The sequence below is a fragment of the Balaenoptera physalus genome, assembly GCF_965194825.1.
Source record: "Balaenoptera physalus genome assembly, chromosome: 8".
Taxonomy (NCBI): Eukaryota; Metazoa; Chordata; class Mammalia; order Artiodactyla; family Balaenopteridae; genus Balaenoptera; species Balaenoptera physalus.
In genome coordinates this window covers 123484709-123509214 of record NC_138887.1, presented here as the reverse complement: position 1 = coordinate 123509214, position 24506 = coordinate 123484709, and the positions used below count along the sequence as shown (strand labels likewise).

Sequence of the window (24506 nt, the reverse complement as noted above, 5' to 3'; positions counted from 1 at the left end):
AGCATTCATTACCTTAGATGCCTTCCTTGATATTCCCTTCCCTTTTATTTCTTTCAAGAAAACTTTAAATAACTTTTAAATAGCCTTTGTGTATGCTTTCTCCAAGTTCACTTGTATTTCCTGTGACTTGTCATCCTCAAATGTTTAGAAAATTCTTAGAAGTTTCAAAACTCACTACAAATTATATTCTTAAATTTGACTAAAGCAGGCCTACTTTATTAATTTGATGCCTCTAACAATAACTATTGCCAATTCATTTATAATCTATATATGATTTCAAGATAGGCAATAATAAAATCATTGTGTTGAAATGTCAAAAAGCTCACAAGTTTTATCTGACCTTCGTAAGAATGCAAATTATAACAATAAGCAATAGCTGCTTAAATCTATTGTTTATACCAAAAATATCACTGATAATAAAAGCAAGCATGAAATCATAGGCAAAAATAATAATAATTGTTTCTCTCTGTAGGTACATTCTCAGTATTTTTTCTAAAATACTATAAAAATTTGTTTACAAAAACATGAACAGTATATAGTACTCCTGGAATACCCATGTAACACAAATTTGCATTTTTCTTCGCTGAAGTCATTTGCACAATCATTCGCTGAAGTCATTTGCACAATCATTCTATCTCAAATTATTAAAGATATGAACTTACAAATCAAGAGGAAGGGGGTATCCATTATCACATTTACTTAACAGTGCTTAGAAAACAGATGAGGAAACGGCTATACGCTCCCAGGGCACACAACTGTCCAAATCACAATGATTAATAACACAAGACACAATTAAGCTGGCTCATTCTATTAATTTTTGGTAGAAAAATCAAGCACCTGATACAATAAAACTGATTCTGATGGCTTATGAGGTATGAACAAGAGAACTAGAGGAAAATTGTAACACCAACCTTTCTGCTCCTTAAAACACTACCTTTAAAGTTCCATTTCAGAGTCTCTAGATGTTAATGAAACAGAAGAGCCAAGTCCCAAAGAATATGCTCGTCCACCCACCTTAAGTGTAAACCCAAACTCCTGAAAATCAACTTTTAAGGGAGTACCTACCATAAAATGAAAATTTCACTAGAAGCTGTAATTACAGGTGAAATCTCAGGATACAAACTCAGGAGGGCTTCTGAAAGATGATATCCTTTGCATGACTCTAAGAGACAACTCAGCCAAGAAAAGACAAGAAGGAGGGCAGAGGCGTTTTGGACAGACACCAGCACAGGCAAAAGGAGAGAGGCATGAAATACCTTGGAGGCATAAAAAATAGCAAGAAAATGAAAGTAATGAAGCATGGCTGGGGCAAAAAGCCCTAATTGTATGGCTAGAAACGGAGTTAGAGGGGGTAACCAAACACTGGATTAGGAGAGGGCACTGCACAGCACTAGGCAAAGAGATGCGAGTGCTGTCCTGAGCCAAAGGGATTCACTGCTAGACGTTCAGGCAAGAGAATGAAATAATGTGGGTTATATTTCTGACAATTCAGTCTGGCAACACAACACAAAGTACGCAGCACTCACATACCATGGTGACAATGCAGACAGGGAACTACGGAGACAGCCCAAACTCTCAGGCAACACTGTCCACCAGAACTTTCTGTGATGGTGGAACTGGTCCACACTGTGCTATCCAATGTGGCAGCCACGGGCCACACATGACTACTGAGCACTTGAAATGTGGCTGGTGTGACCGAGGAACTGGGTTTGTACTTTTATGTAATTTTAATTAATTCAAAGTGAAGTGGCCACATTTCACTAGTGGCGGCCCTACAGGACACTGCAGCCCCAGCGTGACCCCCAGGTTCAGGGGAAAGATGCTGAGTTCAATCTCAGGCAGCAGGAAAGGAGCGTGAGGACGGCCCCTGCTAATAAGGGGCTGAATGGGAGTCCGGAGCTCCGGAAAGCAGGTGAAGCCGCCTGCGTGGACGAGATCACCCAGAGGACCCACTGAGCAGAAAGGAACTAAGGAACTGAACAGGAAGAGAAGTCTAAGGTTTAGGAAACACTGTAACAGAGACAAAGAAGAACCCACAGAAAGCACTGAGAAGGAGAAGCCTGAGACGAAAGGGAAATTCACGAGAATCCAGTGTCTTAAGCAAAACGGCTTCAAGAAGAGGGACGAGGAGGAGGAGGGGCAGACACGGCTCAGGGTCACTGGCGGGCAGCAGACGGCCCCCAGGGAGACGGGGCGGCAGCGAGCGAGGCCCTCGTCCAGCGTGGACGACACTTCCCAACAGTGCGGATTCGCCCCACACAACACCAGACCCCTGCCCACTAAGCCTGATTCTGAGCCAGCCAGGGGTAAAGCTGAGCGCCTGCCCACAGGCTGTCCTCAGGTGTCTACTTAAATATCCCACTTTCCAGGCTTAGTTCTCTAGATACTGGGGTAGTGCCTGCTTTTTTCTCCCCTCCCACAATACAACCAGTTAATATTTATTCATATTTAAAATTAGTGAATATGAATTTTAAACCCAAAAATTTATTCAGATTTCCAAGTTCAATGGTAAGATTTACAAATTGTCTTTCATAAAAGGAGATGGCAGTACATTACTTAATTTTTAAAAATTAAACTAATTCCCATAATCCAAAACTCAAACCACATTAAAAAGTACAGGGTTCAAGTCCACCCTCTCCTCCTCCCTCAACCTCCCCAGCAGAACCAGACGTGTGAGTAATCGCTTCTATGAATTTCTTGTGAACGCTTCCAAGTTTCTTCATGCAAATACAAATACACATTCTTACTTGTTCCACCTTTCAGACACAAAAGATAATTATTCATTGCTCTATATCTTCCTTTGTTTTACTTAAACATATATCTTAGAAATCTTTCCATTATCAATGTAGGAAGGGCCTCCAAATTCCTTTATACATCCTGACAATCAATGTTAAACAGAAATTAAAACCTCAAATCCCAACCCTGAAAATAAGAGGGACTAATATGAGCCTGGGAAGAGTTAAGAGTGAGTTATCAGCCTAGAAATTTAATAATCATCTTTTAAATACCTTAAAAAAAATTGCAAGTGGTTAAAATCTACAACAGTTAAAATAAGCTTATTTGCTCTTTTATGAGCTATGAAAAACATTCTAAATACTCAAAACCTAATATATTTAGGCCATAAATAAAATTCCTGGAGTACTTTCTTAGAGGAAATAGGTGCTGTACTCATAAAATCCAGGCTACATATAAAGCTCCTTTACCATTAAACACCTTTTGGAAGCGGTTCACCGGTAAACCCCAGACCAGGGCAGCGATGCGTCAAACCCGGTCATTACTACCCAAAGCAATGGACTTTGTGCTCCAATAAAAGCAAGGGGCCCAGTTCAGCTGCAAGAGCCTCAGATCTCACATCCTGCTCTGACGCAATTAGCCCACAGAGAGCTCATCACCTAATCCCGGGCTCGCAGTTTCCCTGGCATCTTGCTGCGTCCGAGGGTAATAAACACCAGTGAGCTAGGACAGCACCTAATTAGTTGGCTGCATTAGTGTTTACAAGGCAGCTGCAGGTGATGAGTTCCCTGCATACAGCTCGTTTCAAAGAATGCTTTCCTAGCAAAAGAAACAGCTCTTTTCACGTTACGGGATAGCATTTTACAAACAGAAGGGACTCTGTCTGGTCACACAGGACTCAGGCACCCACGCGCCTCACACAGGGTGGCCCCTCAGTTCCTAGTGGAACCACTACACTCGGGTTCACTGTGCTCCTCTGAGCATTGTTCTGTTAAATTCTAGGAAACTGCTGTCACTCAAAATAGAGGGACAGAATATCAATAGTTTAAGGTCACTGTCACATTCATCGGCCACATTTAAATTCCTATGTTTCTTGTCCCTCTCAAAAGTTCATTTCAAAGTTTTGAAGAACAAAAATTTTTCAGGTACCAAAGTAAACTGTCAAGGGCACTATGACAAAAAGAGTGCTATGAAAAAGCCTAGAGAGACAAGTAATATGTTGGTTCTGTCATCCAGGCATGAGTCAGACTTTTTACAGGGGTGGCCAGGACTAAGCTCCCCTCACCCCAGACAGCACACAAGAGGAGCTTCTTGGATTGGTTAACATGCCAAAGGCCAGGGAAAGGACTTAAACAGTATTAGCTGGGTTAGCAAAGAAAAACAAACAAACTTTCATCTTCCATGATGCCGGCTGGAGGGAGGGGATGGCCAGCAGAGGGAGGAGAGACCCCCGGGGACCGAGGCACCCACGCCCAGGAGACTTGCCTGGCCTTGGGCACCATGACGCGGTGCTGCCCCATGAGGGTGTGGCAGACGGCCGCCATCAGCGTGAAGGCCTCCTCGCTGGCGGAGTCCCTCCAGACCAGGTTTAACAGGGTGTTGGTCTGCTGTTTCGTATCCAGCTTTTTCAGACATTCCTCGGTTATGTACGGTACTGACAGTCTACCATCCTCCTAAAACACACCAGATGGGTTAGTCTGAGTTAACCATGTTCTATTAGAACTCAGCTCAACACTACAAAGATAACGTAAAATCTTATTTTCCTTCAACTGAAAATATAAGAAAGGCGTTACCTAAAAATTATCCACATCACAACGAACCTATCAATATCTCTACCAAGTCACCCGTTAAAGTAAGTTGAAATCCTCTGGAGATCCAAAGTCATTATCTATGGTAGGTACCAATTTTGCCCAGCATAACAACACAGGAGCTGTGAACACTCAGTTTTTGCCTACTAATGTGATAATATTTTTAGGCCTTACATTTTAAGAAAAATTTATTTCATATTTTCCAGATTGCATTATACTAAGCATACATGTGTGAAAATGTATTACCATCTGATAAAATTTTAAATTATTTGAGATACCACAGTTTAAGCAAAATAGTCAGAATATTAAAAGAACTTAAAAAACAGCAAATGAAATACATAAACCTGTTATTTTACAGCTTAACTTCTCTAGAATATCTGATTCACTGACTAAAAGCTGAGCTAATATTCGATGCAGTTTACCTATTTGGGATATTAACCAAAGATATATACTTTGTTTATATATGTACATATATATGAGTATATAAAAATGACTATATGTACAACAGTGGGTATTACTGACCGTACTGTTTGGAAACCTGGATGAATATAATTTATGTAACTTATAACAGTCTACCAAATAAAACATTGTATTAGAGATGTATCTAATAAATATACATATATACATTATATCTCTCTTCACTTAAGATACAAATCGCATTCTGTACAGACACACCTTGGAGATACTGCAGGTTTGGTTCCAGACCACAGTAAAGCAAACAGCGAAATAAAGTGATTCACATGAATTTCTTGGTTTCCCAGTGCATAGGAAAGATATGTTTACACTCTATCGTAGCCTATTAAATACATAATGCAATAGCATTATGTCTTTAAAAAAAACAACATACATACCTTAATTTAAAAATGCCTTATTGCTAAAAAATGCTAACCATCACCTGACAACAAAGAACTGCCAAAAGCCTTCAATGTGTAAAAAATGGAACATCTGAGAAGTGCAATAAAATGAGGTATGCCTCTACAAATAAAATTTAAATTTCACAGATTCTCTAGAACGTTAAGTATTAACAAACTGTCTTCTAAAAACAGAAGTTTTATCTACATTTCATCTACAGGATCCCACTTCTTTTTTTGACCATGCAATAAAATTCACACTTTTTGGTTTGCAGTTCTGAGTTTTGACAGATGCAAGAGTTCCAGCACCCACCAAAACTCTGTTTTGTCTCTTTGTAATCAACCCTGCCCTGGTCTAAGCCCTGGCAACCACTCATCTGTTTCCCCCCGTCCTCCTGTTATGGCTTTTTCATCTCTGCTAAGGGAGCCTCCGTGCCCTTTCACTCGACACCCCCAACTCCCACCCCACACAGCACGAGTCACTCTCAAGTGTATTGCTCTTGGGACTAGACTCGGCATTAACCAAAGAGAAATTTCCTAACCAAAAAAAATATATATCTAAAACCTAGTACAGCCACACCTCAAGCCATTTCCATTGTGTAATTAAGAGAAAAAGACGTCAGTGGCAAATTGTGTGTATAAGTGACATAAGGCTTTTTATTCCTTGAAAATGCACAGTAGACAACACTCGCTGAGAAGAGGGAGGTAACATGTGACACTGTTCGTAAAATGAGTTTAAGAACCAATCATGGTATTTATCACCTATAAAATTTGCGAAAATTGACCAAAGACATTGTGTGCTGTTCACAAGACGGGGTAAGAAGAAACTTAACCTCATTTTTTCTTGTAGGGGCTGAGGGGAAGGAGGAAAGGGACTGACTGCTAATGGATTTGCGGTTTCTCTGTGGAGTGATGAAGACGCTCTAAAATTAGACAGTGGCGACGGCTGTACGGTTATGTTACTACACGGAAAAGTCGCTGAATTGTGTATTACTCTAAAAGGGTGAATTTCGGGACTTCCCCGGCAGCCCAGTGGTTAGGACTCTGCGTTTCCACTGCAGGGGGCACGGGTTCAATTCCTGGTTGGGGAACTAAGATGCTGCATGCCGTGCAGCCAAAAAGAAACCAATTTTTAAAAAATAAATAGATAAAAATAAAAATATATTTAAAAAATAAAAATAAAAGGGTGAATTTTATGGTGAAGTGTATCTCAATAAAGTTATTTTTAAAAAATTCTTTAAAAAAAGAAAAAGTAGAATAGTGCCTGACACACAGTAAGTGCGCTTCCTGAGAACTAGCAGCTTTTAACCCAGTCATTTCACTCCTAGGAACTATTTCCTGAGTAATGATTCAACTAATATAATATACAGGATGACCCTATTTTACATGAAAAAACCAAACACAAAACTATGTATCTCCACATAACCTTGTACAGACGTTAAGGAAAAGGTATGGAAGAACTCGTGTCCAATCACAAGGACGGCTCTCTCTGGGGAAGGGCGCGACGGCAGTGCAGGTGAGGGGCCCTTATCTCTACAGCTGAAGGCTTTGCAATAAGAATGTCTTGATGTATTATATAATTAGAAACAAGGATGGACACAAGCTTCTGACTTCCGACGTCAGATGAAGCTGTGCTCGGACGCATAGGACCCGGGAGCTTACTGGAGCACTTGTCTGCGTGTCTGTCTCTCCACTCTCATCTTCAGAGTCACTGGCTGAATCCTGACAGCTTGTGTTGGCAGGTGAAACCGGCAACTGAGAAAGGAGGGTCTGGAGGACTCTCAAATACACTAGCAGTCCTTCCTCAGAGAGGGCCCCTTTGTAAAGCAATGAGTTACAACCGTTAATTAGAAGGGATCAAAAAGAAACTGGAAAACTCAGATTAACATTTTTCCTGTACTCAGGGAGGCATTTCTGACCAGGACTTATTATTAAAACTTCAACAATTCATATATAGATGTGTGCATTAAAATATACTAGAGGAAGATACCAAAATTCTACAATAGGCACATTAGCAGTTTAGCATAAATGGGGAAAACATCCCCGCACTCCCAGGAGTTCTCCCATTCAACTCTAAAATTCTTCTTAATCTGTGAGGCCTTATAATATGTATTTAAAGCAGACTTTTTCATTGTGCCTGGAAACCTTCCCCAGGGACACTGCCCAGGGCACAGTCCTTCAGCAAATACGCCCTTCCAGAAATCCCCACCCCAGAGGCCACCTCGACAACGGGACACCCGCCACCACACCCCCTGCTCTTATGCGCTAATACCACCTCTATGTGAGTTCGGGTAAGACACATCTTGTATTTCATACCCAAATAATTTTCACCAACAGTTAAAACAAAGTAGAAGAGCCACGGCGCTCCACCACTGGACTTGGAGCGTGGACCCTCTATGGACAACAGTGCATTCAGGAAGGGCTCATAGGGGAAGACGGTCTGCACGTCGGCCAAGGCGGGAATGACAAAGTGGAAGACCTGCTCCGTGAAGGGGGCTGCCAGGACCTCCTTCGTGAAGGCTGTAAAAACTTGTTGCCTTAAAAAGAAAAATGGAAGCTTTTAATAAAACCAGAACACACTGTTCACAAAATCATTGATTCAAATCACTGGTCACAAAATATCTTCCTAATCAGTGTTAAGCTTTCAATATCAACTAGGTTACCCTGAACTTAATGTTGTGTCTCTCCTATAAAAAAAACTCTGCCGTGTTTTTGCTAACTTTTGATAGCTTCTAGAAAGCAAGAAAATAACCAGGTCATCAGAATTATAAATTTATGTTAGGGTGCAGGACAGATAGAAAAAGTACATTTTTCTTTAAACTGAGTCACACTAATAAAGCAAAAATTTGACTTTCAAGTCTATATTTAACATAGCATCCTATGTCAAAGTTATTGTTGGACACATACAATCTTGTGAAATTACAAAATCAATAAATTAATTCTTCTCACCTTGCACCTTCTGGACAGGAGTTGTAAGTAAAGTGCAATGGTTTTAAAACATTCTCTAGCAAAATTTTTGCTATAGGAACTCGAGATAAATCAGAATATTCAATACTTGATGGAAGCTTGCTGTTAATTAACAAATAGAGAGATCTATAATACCCTAAAAGAAAAGAAAAACGTATTTATAATTTGTATCAATTCATACCTTTTCTTATAAGGAGGGGAAAAAAAAACTTGTCAATTTTTAAATGCTTTTTATAAATCTCCACAGGTACAACTTCAAGCTAATTTTTCTTCAAGTTTCTATTAAGAAAACCTTTAGGCACCCATGTAGCTTGAAGTGATGCATAAAGTCCACGTACCCACTACCCAGCACCAACAATTATCAACTACAGCCAGTCATCTATGCCTCCACTCATTTGGAAGCAGATCCAAGATATAATTATCTCAGTATACCATCAAAGGACTTTATTTTTCTTAAAACTACCATCATCACAGCTAAAATAAATTAGTAATAATTCCTCAATATCACAAATACCTATCAGTGTTCAAGTCTCCAGCTGACTCATGTTATAAATTTTATTTAACTAGTTTGCTTGCATCAGGATCCAAGTAAATCCCATACATTGTGATTTTTTAAATCTGTCTCTTAAGCATCCTTCAAGTAATTAAGTCCTTTTGTGGTTTTGTAAACAACATCATGTTGAACCCAGGACTTCAACCCCTGGGTAGACTTCCATCCACTGCAGCTGTTCTACTTGCTGATACTCCTGACCATCACCATACTGCTGATGGGGTGCAGTCAGCTGAGTGTCTCTGCCTCCTGATGGGACAAGAGGGCCCAGTCTCACCTTCTCATCTCCCAATCAGGACCAGGGACTCTTCAATCCCTTCTAAAGGAAAGGATCCCTCTGGAGACCACAATGTGGGCACCGAGGGATTCACATGTTTTAATGACGACCTCTATGAAGCAGAAACACCTGGCATGGCCTTTCTAAGCTGCTGGTGGGCTTTCTAGGGGTATGGTGAACGTAACTCTGCCGCCAGTAACAACTCAGGTCACGCAGTCCTATAGAAGCGTGTGCCCCTTTCTTGCACGGCAGTAAGAGCACCTTCAGGCATAGTCTGCAGGCATCTCGTTACTGTAAGCTCACACTTACACACACTCCACCTGCTTGGTTTGCTCTCTCCAGCTCTGCACCCGACGTTCAGTCACTGAACAGTGAGTCTCCGCACGGGATCACCAGACCTGCTCTGCAACTACCCCAACTCTAACCTCACACACACTGATTACCAGTGACGTGCAACAAGAAAGCCTGAAAGCTCTTTGCTATAAAACTGAAAAGACATAAATACATCAAAAAAATTTTTTAAACACATCAAGAAAAATTTTTAAAGTATCGTAGTATTAATATATTAACACAAATATGTGCAGATTGACAGCATGAACAGAGCATTAAGTAGTTTAGTTGCAACTGTTAAAAAGCTTCATGTTAAGTCAACATACAGTGTACAATAACAACATGAACTAGTAAATGAACACGACGCTAAAACATTACAGACTGGTAACGTCAGGAAGTAATTTATCAAAAAAGATGAAGCATGGCTATACCACAGACACTGGAAGCAGCACCTTCTGTGTAAGATTCTGAAGCATCTCCTAGTTCAAGACACATTTTAAAATAATGCATATTTCTTAGTTACCATCTTTGCACTTTTGACAGCAAGAAGAGTAAAAATTCTCATTGAATGTTTAGTCTTAAGTCAATATATATAATAATACATCAATTAATACAGTGGACCATTTACAATTGCCATTAATTTGCTTTTTAAAAGATCAAATTCCACAAATTTCAATTTGATTAACTCAGTAGTTTCCCTAATTTTTCAACGAACTAAGTAGGGTTTCTTTTTTTTTTTAAACCTAAGCCAAACAGTAAGGTTGGATGTATAAGAATTTAATTTCTACAGTTTTAATCCTGAGAATTAAATTAGCTAGATTTAACCCATCAACAGATTAGTCCATTTCAAAAAAAAAAGCAAAATTATTTATGTTTTTATCAGTAACTGTTGCTTTCCAGAACACCCTATAGCTCCTTTTATGACTCATAACACACCCATTCTAACGTTAACGTTCCTGAAGTCCAGGAGCCCTGAAGCAGCTGATTTTTGGAGTCAGATTTTTGTTGCCGTTGTCCTTGCTGGCCACGCCACGTGGCTTGTGGGATCAGCTCCCCAGCCAGGGACTGAACCCGGGCCCACGGCAGTGAAAGCACCGAGTCCTAACCACTAGGCCGCCAGGGAAGTCCCTGGGAATCAAATTTTTTACTTTATGTTACTTAATTACCATAGAAGTTTTAAAAATCATATGCACTTCATAGTCTTTCTGCCGGCAACACTAACACGTTCTCAGAGGAACTGCAGATCTAGGTTATTATACCTGACAGAATGCAGTCACTTTAAGACGTGTGTCACCAAGTTAATAAGAAAATTCAAATAAACTGAGCACCTTCGTCTCCTCTACTGAACTACTGTGACTCCTGGGACAGGCTCTTCCCTGGTCGGTGTGGCGCTGTGTTCGCGGCGTGACTGTGCCCACCACCCGGCCGCGGCACTCGGCCAGGGCAGCCAGGCCTGCACTGCGGGCCCACAGCTCCTGGAACAACTTCCGAAAGCAGACGCTAACTTACTTCATTTTCAAGCAACAGGAAAAGTGAGGTAAAGATAGCAGACACATTTCCAAATTTTGAGGGTGGGTAGAGACGAGGACAGATGTTAGAATCTGTGATTCACACAACGCTTCCCGCCCAGAAAGGTGCCCTGGCTGGTGTCGACTGCTCACGACCACGCCACCCCCAGTTCTTACACCGCCAACTTACCATTCTGAATCATGTAGTGCAAAATTTGTTCAATCACAGACACCACATAGCTAGCATCTTGTAAAACAGGCAAATAGGTGCTCTCAGAGGAAAACACCTCAAGCATTCTCATTGGAAGTGCAACATTCAAACTGTCATCATTACAGTTCTGCAGTAACCTGTAAAAACGAAAAAAAAAAAAAGTATTCACATACTTACTAGATGGCAAGCGTCACCGAAAGTTTCGTCAAATTCTTCTCTTCGCTACAGTAAGTGTTCGAGCCATTCTGTTCTAGCACTACAATATCCCTGAAAACAGACATGACTCCAAGACAGGAAATAACCAAGCATCGTGTCACTGACACTTTTTTTGAGTCCTTATTATGTGCCAAATAGAATGACGGCACCCGGTTTAGAGAAGAAAAATGCACCATCAGAGAGGGAGAAACAGACAAGGAAAATCAAAGATCACCAATGCCGTGTGGGAAGGGTATGATCCACTGACCTAAGCTACATCTAATCCAACGCAGATAAGGATCTTTCCACAAGTGCCTGCAAGACTTTCCATGCCCACAGTATCTCCCAAGAAGAACACTTAGTATATTTCTGATCCTAAGTCATCTAGCATTTTGACTAAAGACCCCCTTCTTACTATGAGAATTATAGGCAGAAAGGAAGGCTTAGCTGTCACAAAACTAAGTCTTGCTTAAAAACAGAGAATGTCTTTTTTTTTTTACATCTTTATTGGAGTATAATTGCTTTACAATGGTGTGTTAGTTTCTGTTGTGAATAGCTATATGTATACATATATCCCCTCCCTCTTTTCTTAGAATCAGCTTTATAGAGACACAATTTACACATGATAATCTGCACTCATTTAAAGTATGCAATGCAATGAGCTCCGACATTACCCCACAATGAGGACATAACATCCATCCACTGCTTCCTCTCGGCCCTCTCTAGTAACTTCCTCCCTCCAACTCCTCCACCCCCAACCAATTTCTTCTGTCACATAGACTAGTCTGCATTTCCTACTATTCTATCCGCGAGGAACCATACGGCATGCACACGTTGTCTAGATGCTTCACTCAGCATCTTTCTGAGATTCATCCAACATGTTAAACACACGGTCCTTTTACTGCTAGTCGCATTCCACAGCATGGGAAGACCATGTTTTGCTTATGTATTCATATGCTGATGGACACGAGTCGTTTCCAGACTTTTCTTGCTATAAATAAAGCTGTATGAACGTTCAAGGATGATAGCCTGTGTGGACCTGTCTTATTTCTCTTGGGTAAATTCCTAGGTGAGGAACCACTGGGTCACATGGTAGCCGGACAGCATTTAACTTGACAAGAAACCGTCCAGTGTGAAGGGCAGTATGTGAGAGTCCCAGCTGCTCCGTACCCGAAACACTTGGTATTAACCCTTTTTCAAGTTTTAGCCAAGCTAATGGCTGCATAACTGAACTTTACTGTGATCTGAATTTGCACCTCTGTGATTATTTACGATGTTGAGTACCTTTTCAAGTGCTTATTGTTCATTCGTGTGTCTGCTTTTCAAAAGTGCTCCACCTTTGAAGCGGGCCCTTTGTTTCTTGAAAACCCAAGTACACTTTCGGTGCCCACCCAGGCCTCACCCGCCTGGCCCTCATTCCGCCGAGCTCCAGCAACCCCTTCCCCGGGCCCATTTCCCCTCCCACCTGGATCCTGGATAAGCACACTCTCAGGTTTCCTACCTTAGTCTCCAGACCCCACTGCCTCACCCACTCCTGGCCCACGTCTCTGCCCCTGTGCAGAGCTCTTCACCATTCACAATTCCTCTTAAACCCGAGCCAACCGGCCCTTCCCCACCGCTGCCCTCATCAAGGTGACCAACGGTGCTACGGCGCTACAGCGGGGAAAACCGCCAGACCGTGAAACGGGCAGGAAAGACTGGTGGCCGGCCCAGCTCGCTCACTGTGTTACCTCCGTCCTCGCCTCCCACCAGGCTGATCTACAACTCCGTAGAGACAGAAGCTAACTTGTAGAAAACTGACAGGAATGCAAATGTTTCCCATACAGAGCAACACAAATTATTCCTGTTCCTGGCAATGCAAAAGGCTTCTGCCAGAGAATATAAATTCCCTAAGGCAAATCCTTATTTGAATCAGTTGTAACATCTCACTGGTTCCTTTGTTAATTAACCAGTTAAATAAAATCACTGACACATGTTCATAGGGAGTCCCGATTTTACCTTTCCTGGAAAACAATACTGAGCATTACCAACTCAATGATCAATTCTCTGACTCCGTTTATGCTGGTGGCCACTCCCTGACCGCCCTCCTCCCCCCTCCTCCCCCCTCCTCCCCCGTGCTTTCCCTGCTCGGAGGCCAGGGCCCTGGACTCTCCTCCTCCATCACCAGCTCCTCCTCTTCCCACAGCATCCTGATGTCAGGGGACCCCAGGGACCAGTCTTTGGTTTCTCTTCCTACACAGTTCACTTAATCTCATGCATGTTTATGTTCCTTAGTGTTTAAGACGACTTCATCCTTCTAAATGCTCAAACCAAAAGCTGGTATGCATCCTTGGCTTTACTTTCTGAAACCCCACATCCAGTCTGTAAATCCTGTGCACTCTAGGTTCCAACCAACTTCATGACACTCCCACTGCGATCACCATGGCCCAAGACACCATCATTTCTGGAATGGACCACTGCTGTCTCTTACGGAGCCCCATCTCTGCAGCACACTAGTGAGAACAGTTCTAGAAAAACATAAATTGGAGATGCAGGGTGGCAGGGGCTACTCCAGATGAAAAGATTCAAGAGACACCCAAGGTTATGTGTGGTCAATTAGAGTTTATTTTTTAAAAAGAAGAAAGAAAGAAAAACAGCTATTCAATGTAATTTGAAAACAGGAGAAATTTGAAAATGGACTTAGTACTAGACAAGATGAGCAACCTGAGTCATTTCTAAGTACAAGGGTTGCTATTACTGGGACTGTCAAACCAGACTGGTGGCCCTAGTGAGAGTTAACATTACTCTCAATCATTTTTAAAGGTGTACTAATGAAACTCTTGTTTGCAGGAGTGTCCTTCTTTGGGGAGATGGACACTTAAGTATTTTGGGAGTGGGAAGTCACTATGTTACTTTGAAATGATTCAGCAAAATGTTAACAGTGGTCAACAATGTTAAAAACACTCGACTCTGGATGGCAGGCAGATGACCACTTACTGTGCCACTTTTCTACTCTTTTATGTTTGAAAATTTCATAATAAAAACATTATAAGAGTCAGGGAAGAAAGAAAATTCAGGTCATGTCACCCTTGGCTCAGAACTCTCCTCTGGCTTCTCTCCTCTCTCAGCATGAAAGCCAAAGTCCTAGAGAAAGTCCCTTCCAGGGCTTCCCTGGTGGTGCAGTGGTTAAGAATCCGCCTGCCAATGCAGGGGACACAGGTTCAAGCCCTCTTCCGGGAAGATCCCACATGCCACGGAGCGTCACAACTGCTCAGCCTGCGCTCTAGAGCCCGTGAGCCACAACTACTGAAGCCCGCGCGCCTAGAGCCTGTGCTCCGCAATGAGAGAAGCCACCGCAATGAGAAGCCCGCGCACCGCAACCAAGAGTACCCCCCGCTCGCCACAACTAGAGAAAGCCCGCGCACAGCAACGAAGACCCAATGCAGCCAAAAATAAATAAATAAAAAAAAGCAAGTCCCTTCCAGATGCTGGGGTGTGCCCGGAGGGCCCTCCCTCTGCCTCCCCGCCCGAGCCTGGGGGGACTCTGGTCCCTGCACAGCTGTGCATCCCCCCCACTCAGGGCCACCCTTCCCGCCAGACTCTCTAAAGTCAAACTACACCCCCAAATTTCAATCCCCCTTTCCTCCTTTTATCCTCCTCATTATTTAACATCTATTTCTGTCACATAAAGACGTTCATATGTTACTTATTCTTGCTTATTCTCGGTCTCCCAGAAGACAGTCTCCAGGAGAGCAGGTCCCTTCTCTGCCTGTCACAGCCACATGCAGTGCTGAGAACTGGGCCAAGCACTTAGCAGGAACCCCATAAACTTTTTTTTTTTTTTTTTACATCTTTATTGGAGTATAATGGCTTTACAATGGTGTGTTAGTTTCTGCTGTATAACAAAGTGAATCAGTTATACATATACATATATCCCCATATCTCTTCCCTCTTGCATCTCCCTCCCTCCCACCCTCCCTATACCCCTCTAGGTGGTCACAAACCCATAAACTTTTTTAATCAACGAAGTTATTAACTGATTAGCCAATCCCAATTTTGTTCCTAATGGATGCACACATAAAAAAAAATGTAAGTAATGTCAGTATTCATTACCTTTTTAAAAAATTATCTTTATTTTCAAAATAAATTTACTGAAGTTGATAAACAGCTGTTTACAAACAACGTTAGCACTAAATAAGAATGACAGAAAGCGTGTACTTTGAGAGCTGTACTAGATGCCAACAGTGACCCCTGTACCGTTAGATCCCTGAGCCCTCAATGATGCTTCCAGCGCCCAAGGAAAGGCAAAAAGATGGCTTTGAAGGATGGAGGTGACCAGGAGACCATTTTCTTTTAAGTAGAGGTTTACCCATCAGTCCAAGCACCCAGTAGAGCACTGAAATACTGGGCCTGGAAGAACCAGTCTCATCCAATATTCTTCACTTTAGAATGAAGCTAAAAACTAGATCCAGTAACTTCCGTCACGCCCTAGGCTGGCAAGACACAGAGGCAGTACTAGAATCCAGTCTCCTGACCTCTACACTTCATTACTATACTGACACGAGTTCCACTTATCCTGAACTCAGCATCAACTTCCGTGTTATCTGTTCATTCACAGATTTTATACACAATGAGGTACATCATCTCTTCCACATAAAACTACTTTTCTAGCTCTGAAAAAGTTATCTTAAACTCCCATGGAGACCAAAAGAGTGGAAGAAAGCACACGTCCCCGTCTCTGGTAACTTGCCAAAGCACCTAAAGTTCAATGCCCTGCACACGGCAGGTAAGATCATTCACTGGTTTATTAACATCACACACTTGAAATAAAGTTTCTAACAGATTGCTATTTTAATTTTACTTTGTTAAAACTTCATTCCTCATCTAAAGGAACCAGCTTCCTTAGAGAAAACAGCCCCAACCTGGGGCTTTCAGGGGAGGTGTTAAATAGAGCCCAACATAGCATGGTCCCAGAAAGCAAAGATGCTTCGAAACACTAATGGGGCTCCGATAAGGGCTCCCTCTACCCGGCATCTAAAAATACATGAGGCCTGACTGAGACTAAAGGGAAAAGGAGGCAGGGTCTTCTTCAGAAATAATGCCAACTAACAAACACTGAAGAAACAACAGAATTAGAAAAATCAGCATTTTATAAACCATGGATATAACAACTGATTCAGGCGTAGATCATCAAATGCAAAACCAAACCACTGGGTGAAAGGCGGTACTCTCATGACAAGGAAGGAAATGTACCCACACAATCTAGAGAGGAGTTTTTACCTTCACTCAGCCTCACTGAGAATGGGCTATGTCTCACGTGAGGCACTAGGACTCTCACAGTTATCTGCTATGAAGCATTCTTGTTGAACATGCTTAAACTGAATCAAGTACAGCCCGATGTCAGTGGTTCTCCTGGGGGCGACACTCGGCAGTGTCTGGAGACCTGTGTGATGAAGTGGGTGCAGGGCAAGGTCCTGCTAAACACCCTACAACACCCAGGGCCACGTGCACAACACAGAACGGCTCAGCCTACAACACCCAGGACCACGTGCACAACACAGACGGCTCAGCCTACAACACCCAGGACCACGTGCACAACACAGAACGGCTCAGCCTACAACACCCAGGACCACGTGCACAACACAGAACGGCTCAGCCTACAACACCCAGGGCCACGTGCACAACACAGAACGGCTCAGCCTACAACACCCAGGACCACGTGCACAACACAGAACGGCTCAGCCTACAACACCCAGGGCCACGTGCACAACGCAGAACGGCTCAGCCTACAACACCCAGGGCCACGTGCACAACGCAGAACGGTTCACCCTACAACACCCAGGACCACGTGCACAACGCAGAACGGCTCAGCCTACAACACCCAGGACCACGTGCACAACGCAGAACGGCTCAGTCTACAACACCCAGGGCCACGTGCACAACACAGAACGGCTCAGCCTACAACACCCAGGACCACGCGCACAACACAGAACGGCTCAGCCTACAACACCCAGGACCACGTGCACAACACAGAACGGCTCAGCCCCAAACATGAAGAGGGCGTGGTGGAAAAACTCTCCTCTAGAGCTGACATCCAATTTGAAGGAAAGAGAGGAGACGAAGAAGTGAAACAAATGGAGCCTAGGATCATCAAAACAGAGAAGATATTTTTGAGATAACTGGGGAAATCTGAATATGGAGTGTGTATACCACATGATATGAAGAGAATTACTATTCCTTTTCTTAGATGTGAACGTAGCATTACGGTTATCAGAGAGAGTGCTTTCTTAGGAGAAGTACGGTGAATCGGGTGAAGCGTCATGATGTCTGCAACTTACTTTTACATGCTTTAGAAAAACAACATAACTGTAGGTGTGGGGAGAGAGAGAAAGCAAATGTGGCAAAACGGTAACTTCTGAATCTAGCTGGAGGATATATGGTATTCTTTCAACTTTACGGGTGGTAGAAATTTTCCAAAACAAAAAGCTGGGGAAAACGAGGAGAAATTACATTTGGATTTATCATCTACTAAAATTACTTGCTAAATGAATACCTTCGAAAGGACACTTAGTGTCCACAGAGTACGACCCGTGCGCGGAACCAGCCACCGGCTGAGTGGCTCTCGGCTGAAGCGTGCTCCTGACACCTTTAAACGCTAGTAACAAAACACAGTACGCATAAGAGAGACCACAGGTGGCCCACAGACCCTGAAATTCGTGCCAGCTAGGCATTTACAGAAAAAGTTTGCCGACTCCTGCTCCAGCGAATCAATGCATACAATGTGTTTTTCAAAGTGAAAGTTTTCCCAAGAAATAAAAGGGGTTTGAAAAAAATAAGATTTCTTGGGATTGGTGATCTTCCAGATTCTCTCTCTTCATAAAGGTTCTTCTCTACCTTTAGTCCAGCTCAGGATTCTGGAAGTCACTTAACAAGGCCTAGCTCTGACAGTAATCCTAAATAAACCTGACTACATGCAACTTCCAGAAAATTAGCTGCAATTATATTAAAGGCTCAGAATCATTTGAAAGTTTGCTACTGTGCAGATATCAGCAATTTTGAGAAAAACAGTGAAGATGTTAATTTGTTTTCTCATTCAGGTACTACTGCTCACATCACCTAAATGTGCTTTGTAGACTGAATCCAGGAAAGTCATGGAAGTGACTTATTTCAAGTCCATACATAAATCACAAGAGCCTGATGCAAGGCCTGCTCTAAAGAGCCTGTATCCTAGGACAGAGACCCTAGGAGAATGGGATCATCCTCACAGCAGGAGTCCTTTCAGGTGGCCCATCCACTCGCTAGCAACCAGGACCCCTGATATTCCACAAGATAATTCCAGAGCCTACTTGAAAGAAAACATCATCTGGAAGGTATTTATATCTACATTTTAATTTCTACAGGGAGAATCACAGGAGTGAAAACTGTAATACATAGAACATTCCAGTCTCAAAAAAAAAAAAAAAGGGGGGGAAAACCACTGCCGCAGACACTGAAAACCAAAGGGTATTCCTCTAGACAAAGTGATCACCGCGTCACACAAGTTGCTGACAACGATGGGTTTACCTGCAACAGAGGCTCATCAACCTCTTTATCTGAAATAAGCACGTAAGTCTCTCAGATCCATCCAACTGCTGGACAAACAAAGAGCTATATTTAATTAGGTTCTGATACATCCATATCTGAAAGAAACAGCAAAACATACAATTATAACTCTCAGTCCATAAAAAGCTAATTATTTACTAATTACAAACATACCAAAATTTCCTTAATTGGTAAATACTTAATCAAAATAATCAAAACATGATAAGAAGAAGTAAATCTTCTAAGTCAGGTTTTAGATAGTAGTACACACACGTCCTGAATTTTCCATCTTAAGAAAGCACATCAGCATGAAGTTAAATTACTAAATTTATTACTAAAAGTACTTAAAACTCATGTAAATGTGAAACAAAAAGTCCATTTGCAAAAATCAGCAAACCACAATAAAAACATATGAGAATCACAATCTTAATCATAAGTTACAAAGGATAACAGTTCCTTCTTTTTACCTTTCTCCTCTGAGTTTCCAGCACCTTTCCTGTGGATACTCTCCTTCCCTAACTCCATGAAATTTCGGTAGAAAAGGCAACCAGGGCTTCCCTGGTGGCGCAGTGGTTGAGAATCTGCCTGCCAATGCAGGGGACACGGGTTCGAGCCCTGGTCTGGGAAGATCCCACATGCCGCGGAGCAACTAGGCCCGTGAGCCACAACTACTGAGCCTGCGCATCTGGAGCCTGTGCTCCGCAACAAGAGAGGCCACGATAGTGAGAGGCCCGCGCACCGCGATGAAGTGTGGCCCCCACTTGCCACAACTAGAGAAAGCCCTCGCACAGAAACGAAGACCCAACACAGCCATAAATAAATAAATTAATTAATTAAAAAAAAAAAAAAAAGAAAAAGAAAAGGCAATCATTCAGTCCCACTATTCCTGATAAAAGGCCAGGTGTGTAGCTTGTGAGGCGAGAGATGTGTCACTTAACTAGACAGGAGGAATCCTATCACAATGTTTATACAAACCATTGCAGTGTGTACCTGAAGTATCTTACAATTTTGTCAATTATACGTCCACACAGCTGGAGGGAAAAAAGGTCAGAGACACATCCGGATGGCCAGAACCCCCACAGTCCCGGACACGGTGATGGCCATCGCGGTGGGCAAATGCTGAGTTAGATTTCTGTTGAGCTCCCATCCAGGAGGCCTCTCTAGTGTGGATACAGCTGCCAGAAGTGATTTTGAAAACACAATACCAAACAGGAATCTCTTATACTTCCTCTACGATATTTTTGTTGCTATTTGTTCATTTCATGAGACCCATTTAGAAGTGTTAAAATTAAGACAGCTTCTTAAATGTGCCACAGAACCTTTTCTTTACCTGTCATTTTTACAGAGTTTCTCCTCTGACAGTAACACTTATTTGATATAAAATGTTATCAAACAATTAAAGTACTAACACATGTTTTGCATGATAAATTCGAGTGTGTCCTAAGTTGGGTGGAAATAACTCTGAGACCCAATCCGAATGTTAATTTACGTACACACAAGCTTTCTTTTCAGGTATTTGGAGCTACTTGTTCATATTTTCTCAGGAACCAACATCATACAAATATTTTCTGCACTACCTGACACGCAGTTCATTCTAAAATTTGTATTGAATACTACCCATTAACAAATAAAAATAGGATGTACAGTAACTAAACATTATAAAAATCTGAAGGCCAACCGTAGGAAGTACAAGAATAAGGCTGTAAATACATTAATCAAGTAATTACGTTTCAATGACATAAAAAAAAACCTCAAAGCACTTTATTTGAACACTTTCTGGACTGTTTTTTTTTTTTTTTAATTGAGGTATAGTTGATGTACAACATTATATGCTTCAGGTGTACAACACAGTGATTCACAATTTTTAAAGGTTACCCTCCATTTATAGTTATTATAAAATATTGGCTCTATTCCCTGTGCTGTACAATATATCCTTGTAGTGGACTGGATTTTGATACTGTTTTTTACATTCTTGACAAATGCACCAATATCATCCCAAAAGTTCTAAGTACATTAAACATCTGCTTTGCCTAACTTTTTGTTGTTATTTACTAAATTCAGATAAGTACAGTTTCAAAAACTTTCCGTCTTATCCATCCTTTCTCGGGAAGTTAGCTGAGGCTGTACATCAATAAAACAAGGGAGTAAACCAAGAAAGCAAAAAGATACGGAATCAGGAAAGAGGACCTGAAACGGACGCAAAGCAAAGCGGAGGTTTTCCCAGGAACATGGCAGGCGTGGAGAGCAACCACTCCAAACCGTGCAGCAAGTTCCCGGGACGCAGAAGGAACGGCTCGCGGGGAAAGAGCATCCGTGACCTGACTCTGCAATCACGGAAAACTGTACTGAGAATTATTTTACTGTTAGGAGGTGGAAGAAGACTTTACCATAAAGAGATTCAAAGATAATTAAACAGAAATGACACAATAATTAACTCCAGAATAACTCAAGAAAACTGTACATAAAAGAAAATGCAATCACAGTACACTATTTTAGCAGCGACCATATTTACAGTCATTATAATAAAAAATAAATCAAGGGGGCTTCCCTGGTGGTGCAGTGGTTGAGAATCTGCCTGCCAATGCAGGGGACACGGGTTCGAGCCCTGGTCTGGGAAGATCCCACATGCCGCGGAGCAACTAGGCCCGTGAGCCACAATTACTGAGCCTGCGCATCTGGAGCCTGTGCTCCGCAACAAGAGAGGCCGTGATAATGAGAGGCCCGCGCACCGTGATGAAGAGTGGCCCCCGCTTGCCGCAACTAGAGAAAGCCCTAGCACAGAAACGAAGACCCAACACAGCCATAAATAAATAAATAAATAAACCCAAAGTTTAAAAAAAAAAAAAAAGAACTATGAAAAAAATAAATAAATCAAGGGAGTGGGTGAGGAAGGGAGAGCCATATACGCACAGTTTTGCACAGAGCACCTTAGAAAAACTATCAAAAGTGGCATCACGCCTGCTCTTAAAGTAGGAATTAGGGTACTTGAAGATGGCAGGAGACTTTCCCTCCACATATGACTGATTTATTGTTCTTGCATTTCTGTGTGCACACTGAATAAACGATCCAGTTCGCTGTTCTCGTATGAACCAGGCTTGAGGGCCTGGTCAATTCTAATCCTACACGGGGCCTGTCAGACTGGGCGGCTGCACCACGTGCAGAAGCCACGCAGGAACCGCCGACCAGACCTCAGGGCCGGGCAGAAGCAGCTCTCCAAAGCGAAGGGTGCTCTGGACAGACAGGACTGACGGCCCTCCTGACCCCCACGTGCCTGTGCTCCACGTCTGACCTTCAATCCGCAAGGTCAGAGTACGTGAGGAAGGAACAGACTGCTCCAGAAAGAGAGCCAGATGACCTGCTGCTGTAGCTTCTCATTCTCCTTCTCACAGACTTCAGACAGAAAGCCTAGAAAGAGCCTGCCTTTAGGGGACACGGGCTCGAGCCCTGGTCCAGGAAGATCCCACACGCTGCGGAGCAACTAAGCCCGTGCGCCACAACTACTGAGCCCGCGTGCTACAACTACTGAAGCCCAGGCGCCTAGAGCCCGTGCTCCGCAACAAGAGAAGCCACTGCAATGAGAAGCCCGCGCACCGCAACGAAGAGTGGCCCCTGCTCGCCTCAACTAGAGAAAGCCCGCGCACAGCAACGAAGACCCAACGCAGCCAAAAATAAATAAATTAAATAAATAAATTAATTAATAAATTAAAAAGAGCCTGCATTTAAGAAAAGCCATCTTTACTGCCTCTAAGTATTTACGGAAAGTTCCTCCCATGGTCCAGCCTAGCTCAATACAGGAAGCAACGCTGGGTGTTAAAGCCCACACCAGATAAGCAATAAAGTATTCCTATGTCTTCTGTACTTAAAGTCCACACAAGGCTCCTTCTAGTACGTACGGCTGGAGCATGGAAGACTTACTTTTCACTGTATACCCATGTTTTAATTAGAAATTTTTAATCCAGGTAAATAAGGATGTCTAAGAATAAATACGTATTTAACCTAATGAATCTCAATATTTCCTGGGAAACTGGACACAGTAACAAGTTCCACTTTATGAAGATGATTCATCCACGTATCTCCTCCGTTAATACACACCGTTCCTCATCGCTGAGAACATCAAAACCTGTAACATTTTTTAAGTTACACAGTTATATTTCAGACGTTTCAAGAGGGAGACCCTAGAGTTTAGAGATTCACATCGAAGTATTTACAGGCAACGGCTATGATACTGAGGATGCCCGTCACAGGGACGAAGGCACAGGGCGGAGGGTTCTGGGCAAAGCAAGGAGCTGTCTGTGCAGACTGGGCAACGGGGACAGCACAACAGAGTAGCCTGCTGTTTCTTATATTCGAGATTTTCCTTAATAAACACATGAAAAAGCCTACTGAAAATCTGTGTCGATTTTTAAGAGGTAAAACATTATCACCAAGACGACCTATTACCGCTGGTTGAGGAAGTCACAAGGGTGAGACACGCTGGAGGGGTTTTCTGACCACATTAAACCAAAAGCTGGAAAACACATTAACAAGGGTTAGTGAAAATGTAGTCAACACTCACCAAGCGTTTTGAGTCTTCATTCTGTTTGTAAAAAAACAGAAGCTGCCTCACCAAAAGGGTAAGGTTGGGACCGCTGGCGATGGAAAACGTGCCACCGGGCTGGGACAAGCTGGCACGGCGATCAAATGCACTTCTCTGGATGGAGTACTGACAACAAAACGAGACACAAAGACAGGATCACGTGATCGTGTGGTCTAAATGGTCACTCAGTGTTTAAACTGGAGTAGTGGAAACTGACAATTAAGATTCCGTTACTGAGGAGTTATCATTGGTAAACGGTTAATGAAACCCAAAAAGCCTGGAATGTAGTGACAGAGCCATGAACGCCCTATGCAGGAGTCTTCCACCACCTCCTTCTACTGTGATCTTTAGCCATGGTTTGGCCTATGTTTGCATTTAATAATTTAAAAATCACCAAAAAACTCATCTGTCTATAAATCTTTATATAAACTAATAAAATTAACTATTGGGGAAAATACTATTATCCACATTAACTTTCATTAAACAAGTACACACAAAAACACGTACAAAATGAATTCCACTTCTAAGAATCCAAGGCCATATTTAAAATAAGCTCTCGGGGCTTCCCTGGTGGCACAGTGGTTAAGAATCTGCCTGCCAATGCAGGGGACACGGGTTCGATCCGGGAAGATCCCACATGCCGCGGTGCAACTAAGCCCATGTGCCACAACTACTGAGCCTGCGCTCTAGAGCCTGCAAGCCACAACTACTGAGCCCACATGCCACAACTACTGAAGCCTGTGCGCCTAGAGCCTGTGCTCCGCAACAAGAGAAGCCACCGCAATGAGAAGCCCTTGCACCGCAATGAAGAGTAGCCCCCGCTCGCAGCAACTAGAGAAAGCCCGCGCACAGCAACGGAAAACCCAACGCAGCCAATCAATCCATCAATCAATCAATCTATTAAAAAATAATAATAAATAAAATAAAATAAGCTCTCTCA

The 24506-nt window shown here is 42.6% G+C and overlaps 1 protein-coding gene across 4 annotated transcripts in view; it reads right to left on the bottom strand.

The window, feature by feature from the left end:
- UBE3C (ubiquitin protein ligase E3C) overlaps positions 1–24506 on the bottom strand; it is a 122032-nt gene that overhangs the window by 73382 nt on the left and 24144 nt on the right. For 2 of the 4 annotated variants that reach the window (XM_082472626.1, XM_082472627.1), the window contains exons 4-10: positions 23546–23692; positions 18973–19088; positions 11215–11372; positions 8342–8495; positions 7709–7929; positions 7055–7209; positions 4219–4406 (exon numbers count right to left, since the gene is read on the bottom strand). In XM_082472626.1, coding sequence (XP_082328752.1) covers positions 4219–4406; positions 7055–7209; positions 7709–7929; positions 8342–8495; positions 11215–11372; positions 18973–19088; positions 23546–23692 — 1139 coding nt within the window. The remainder of the gene's footprint in view (positions 1–4218; positions 4407–7054; positions 7210–7708; positions 7930–8341; positions 8496–11214; positions 11373–18972; positions 19089–23545; positions 23693–24506) is intronic. The other 2 variants (XM_082472628.1, XM_082472629.1) reach the window with 2 other exon arrangements.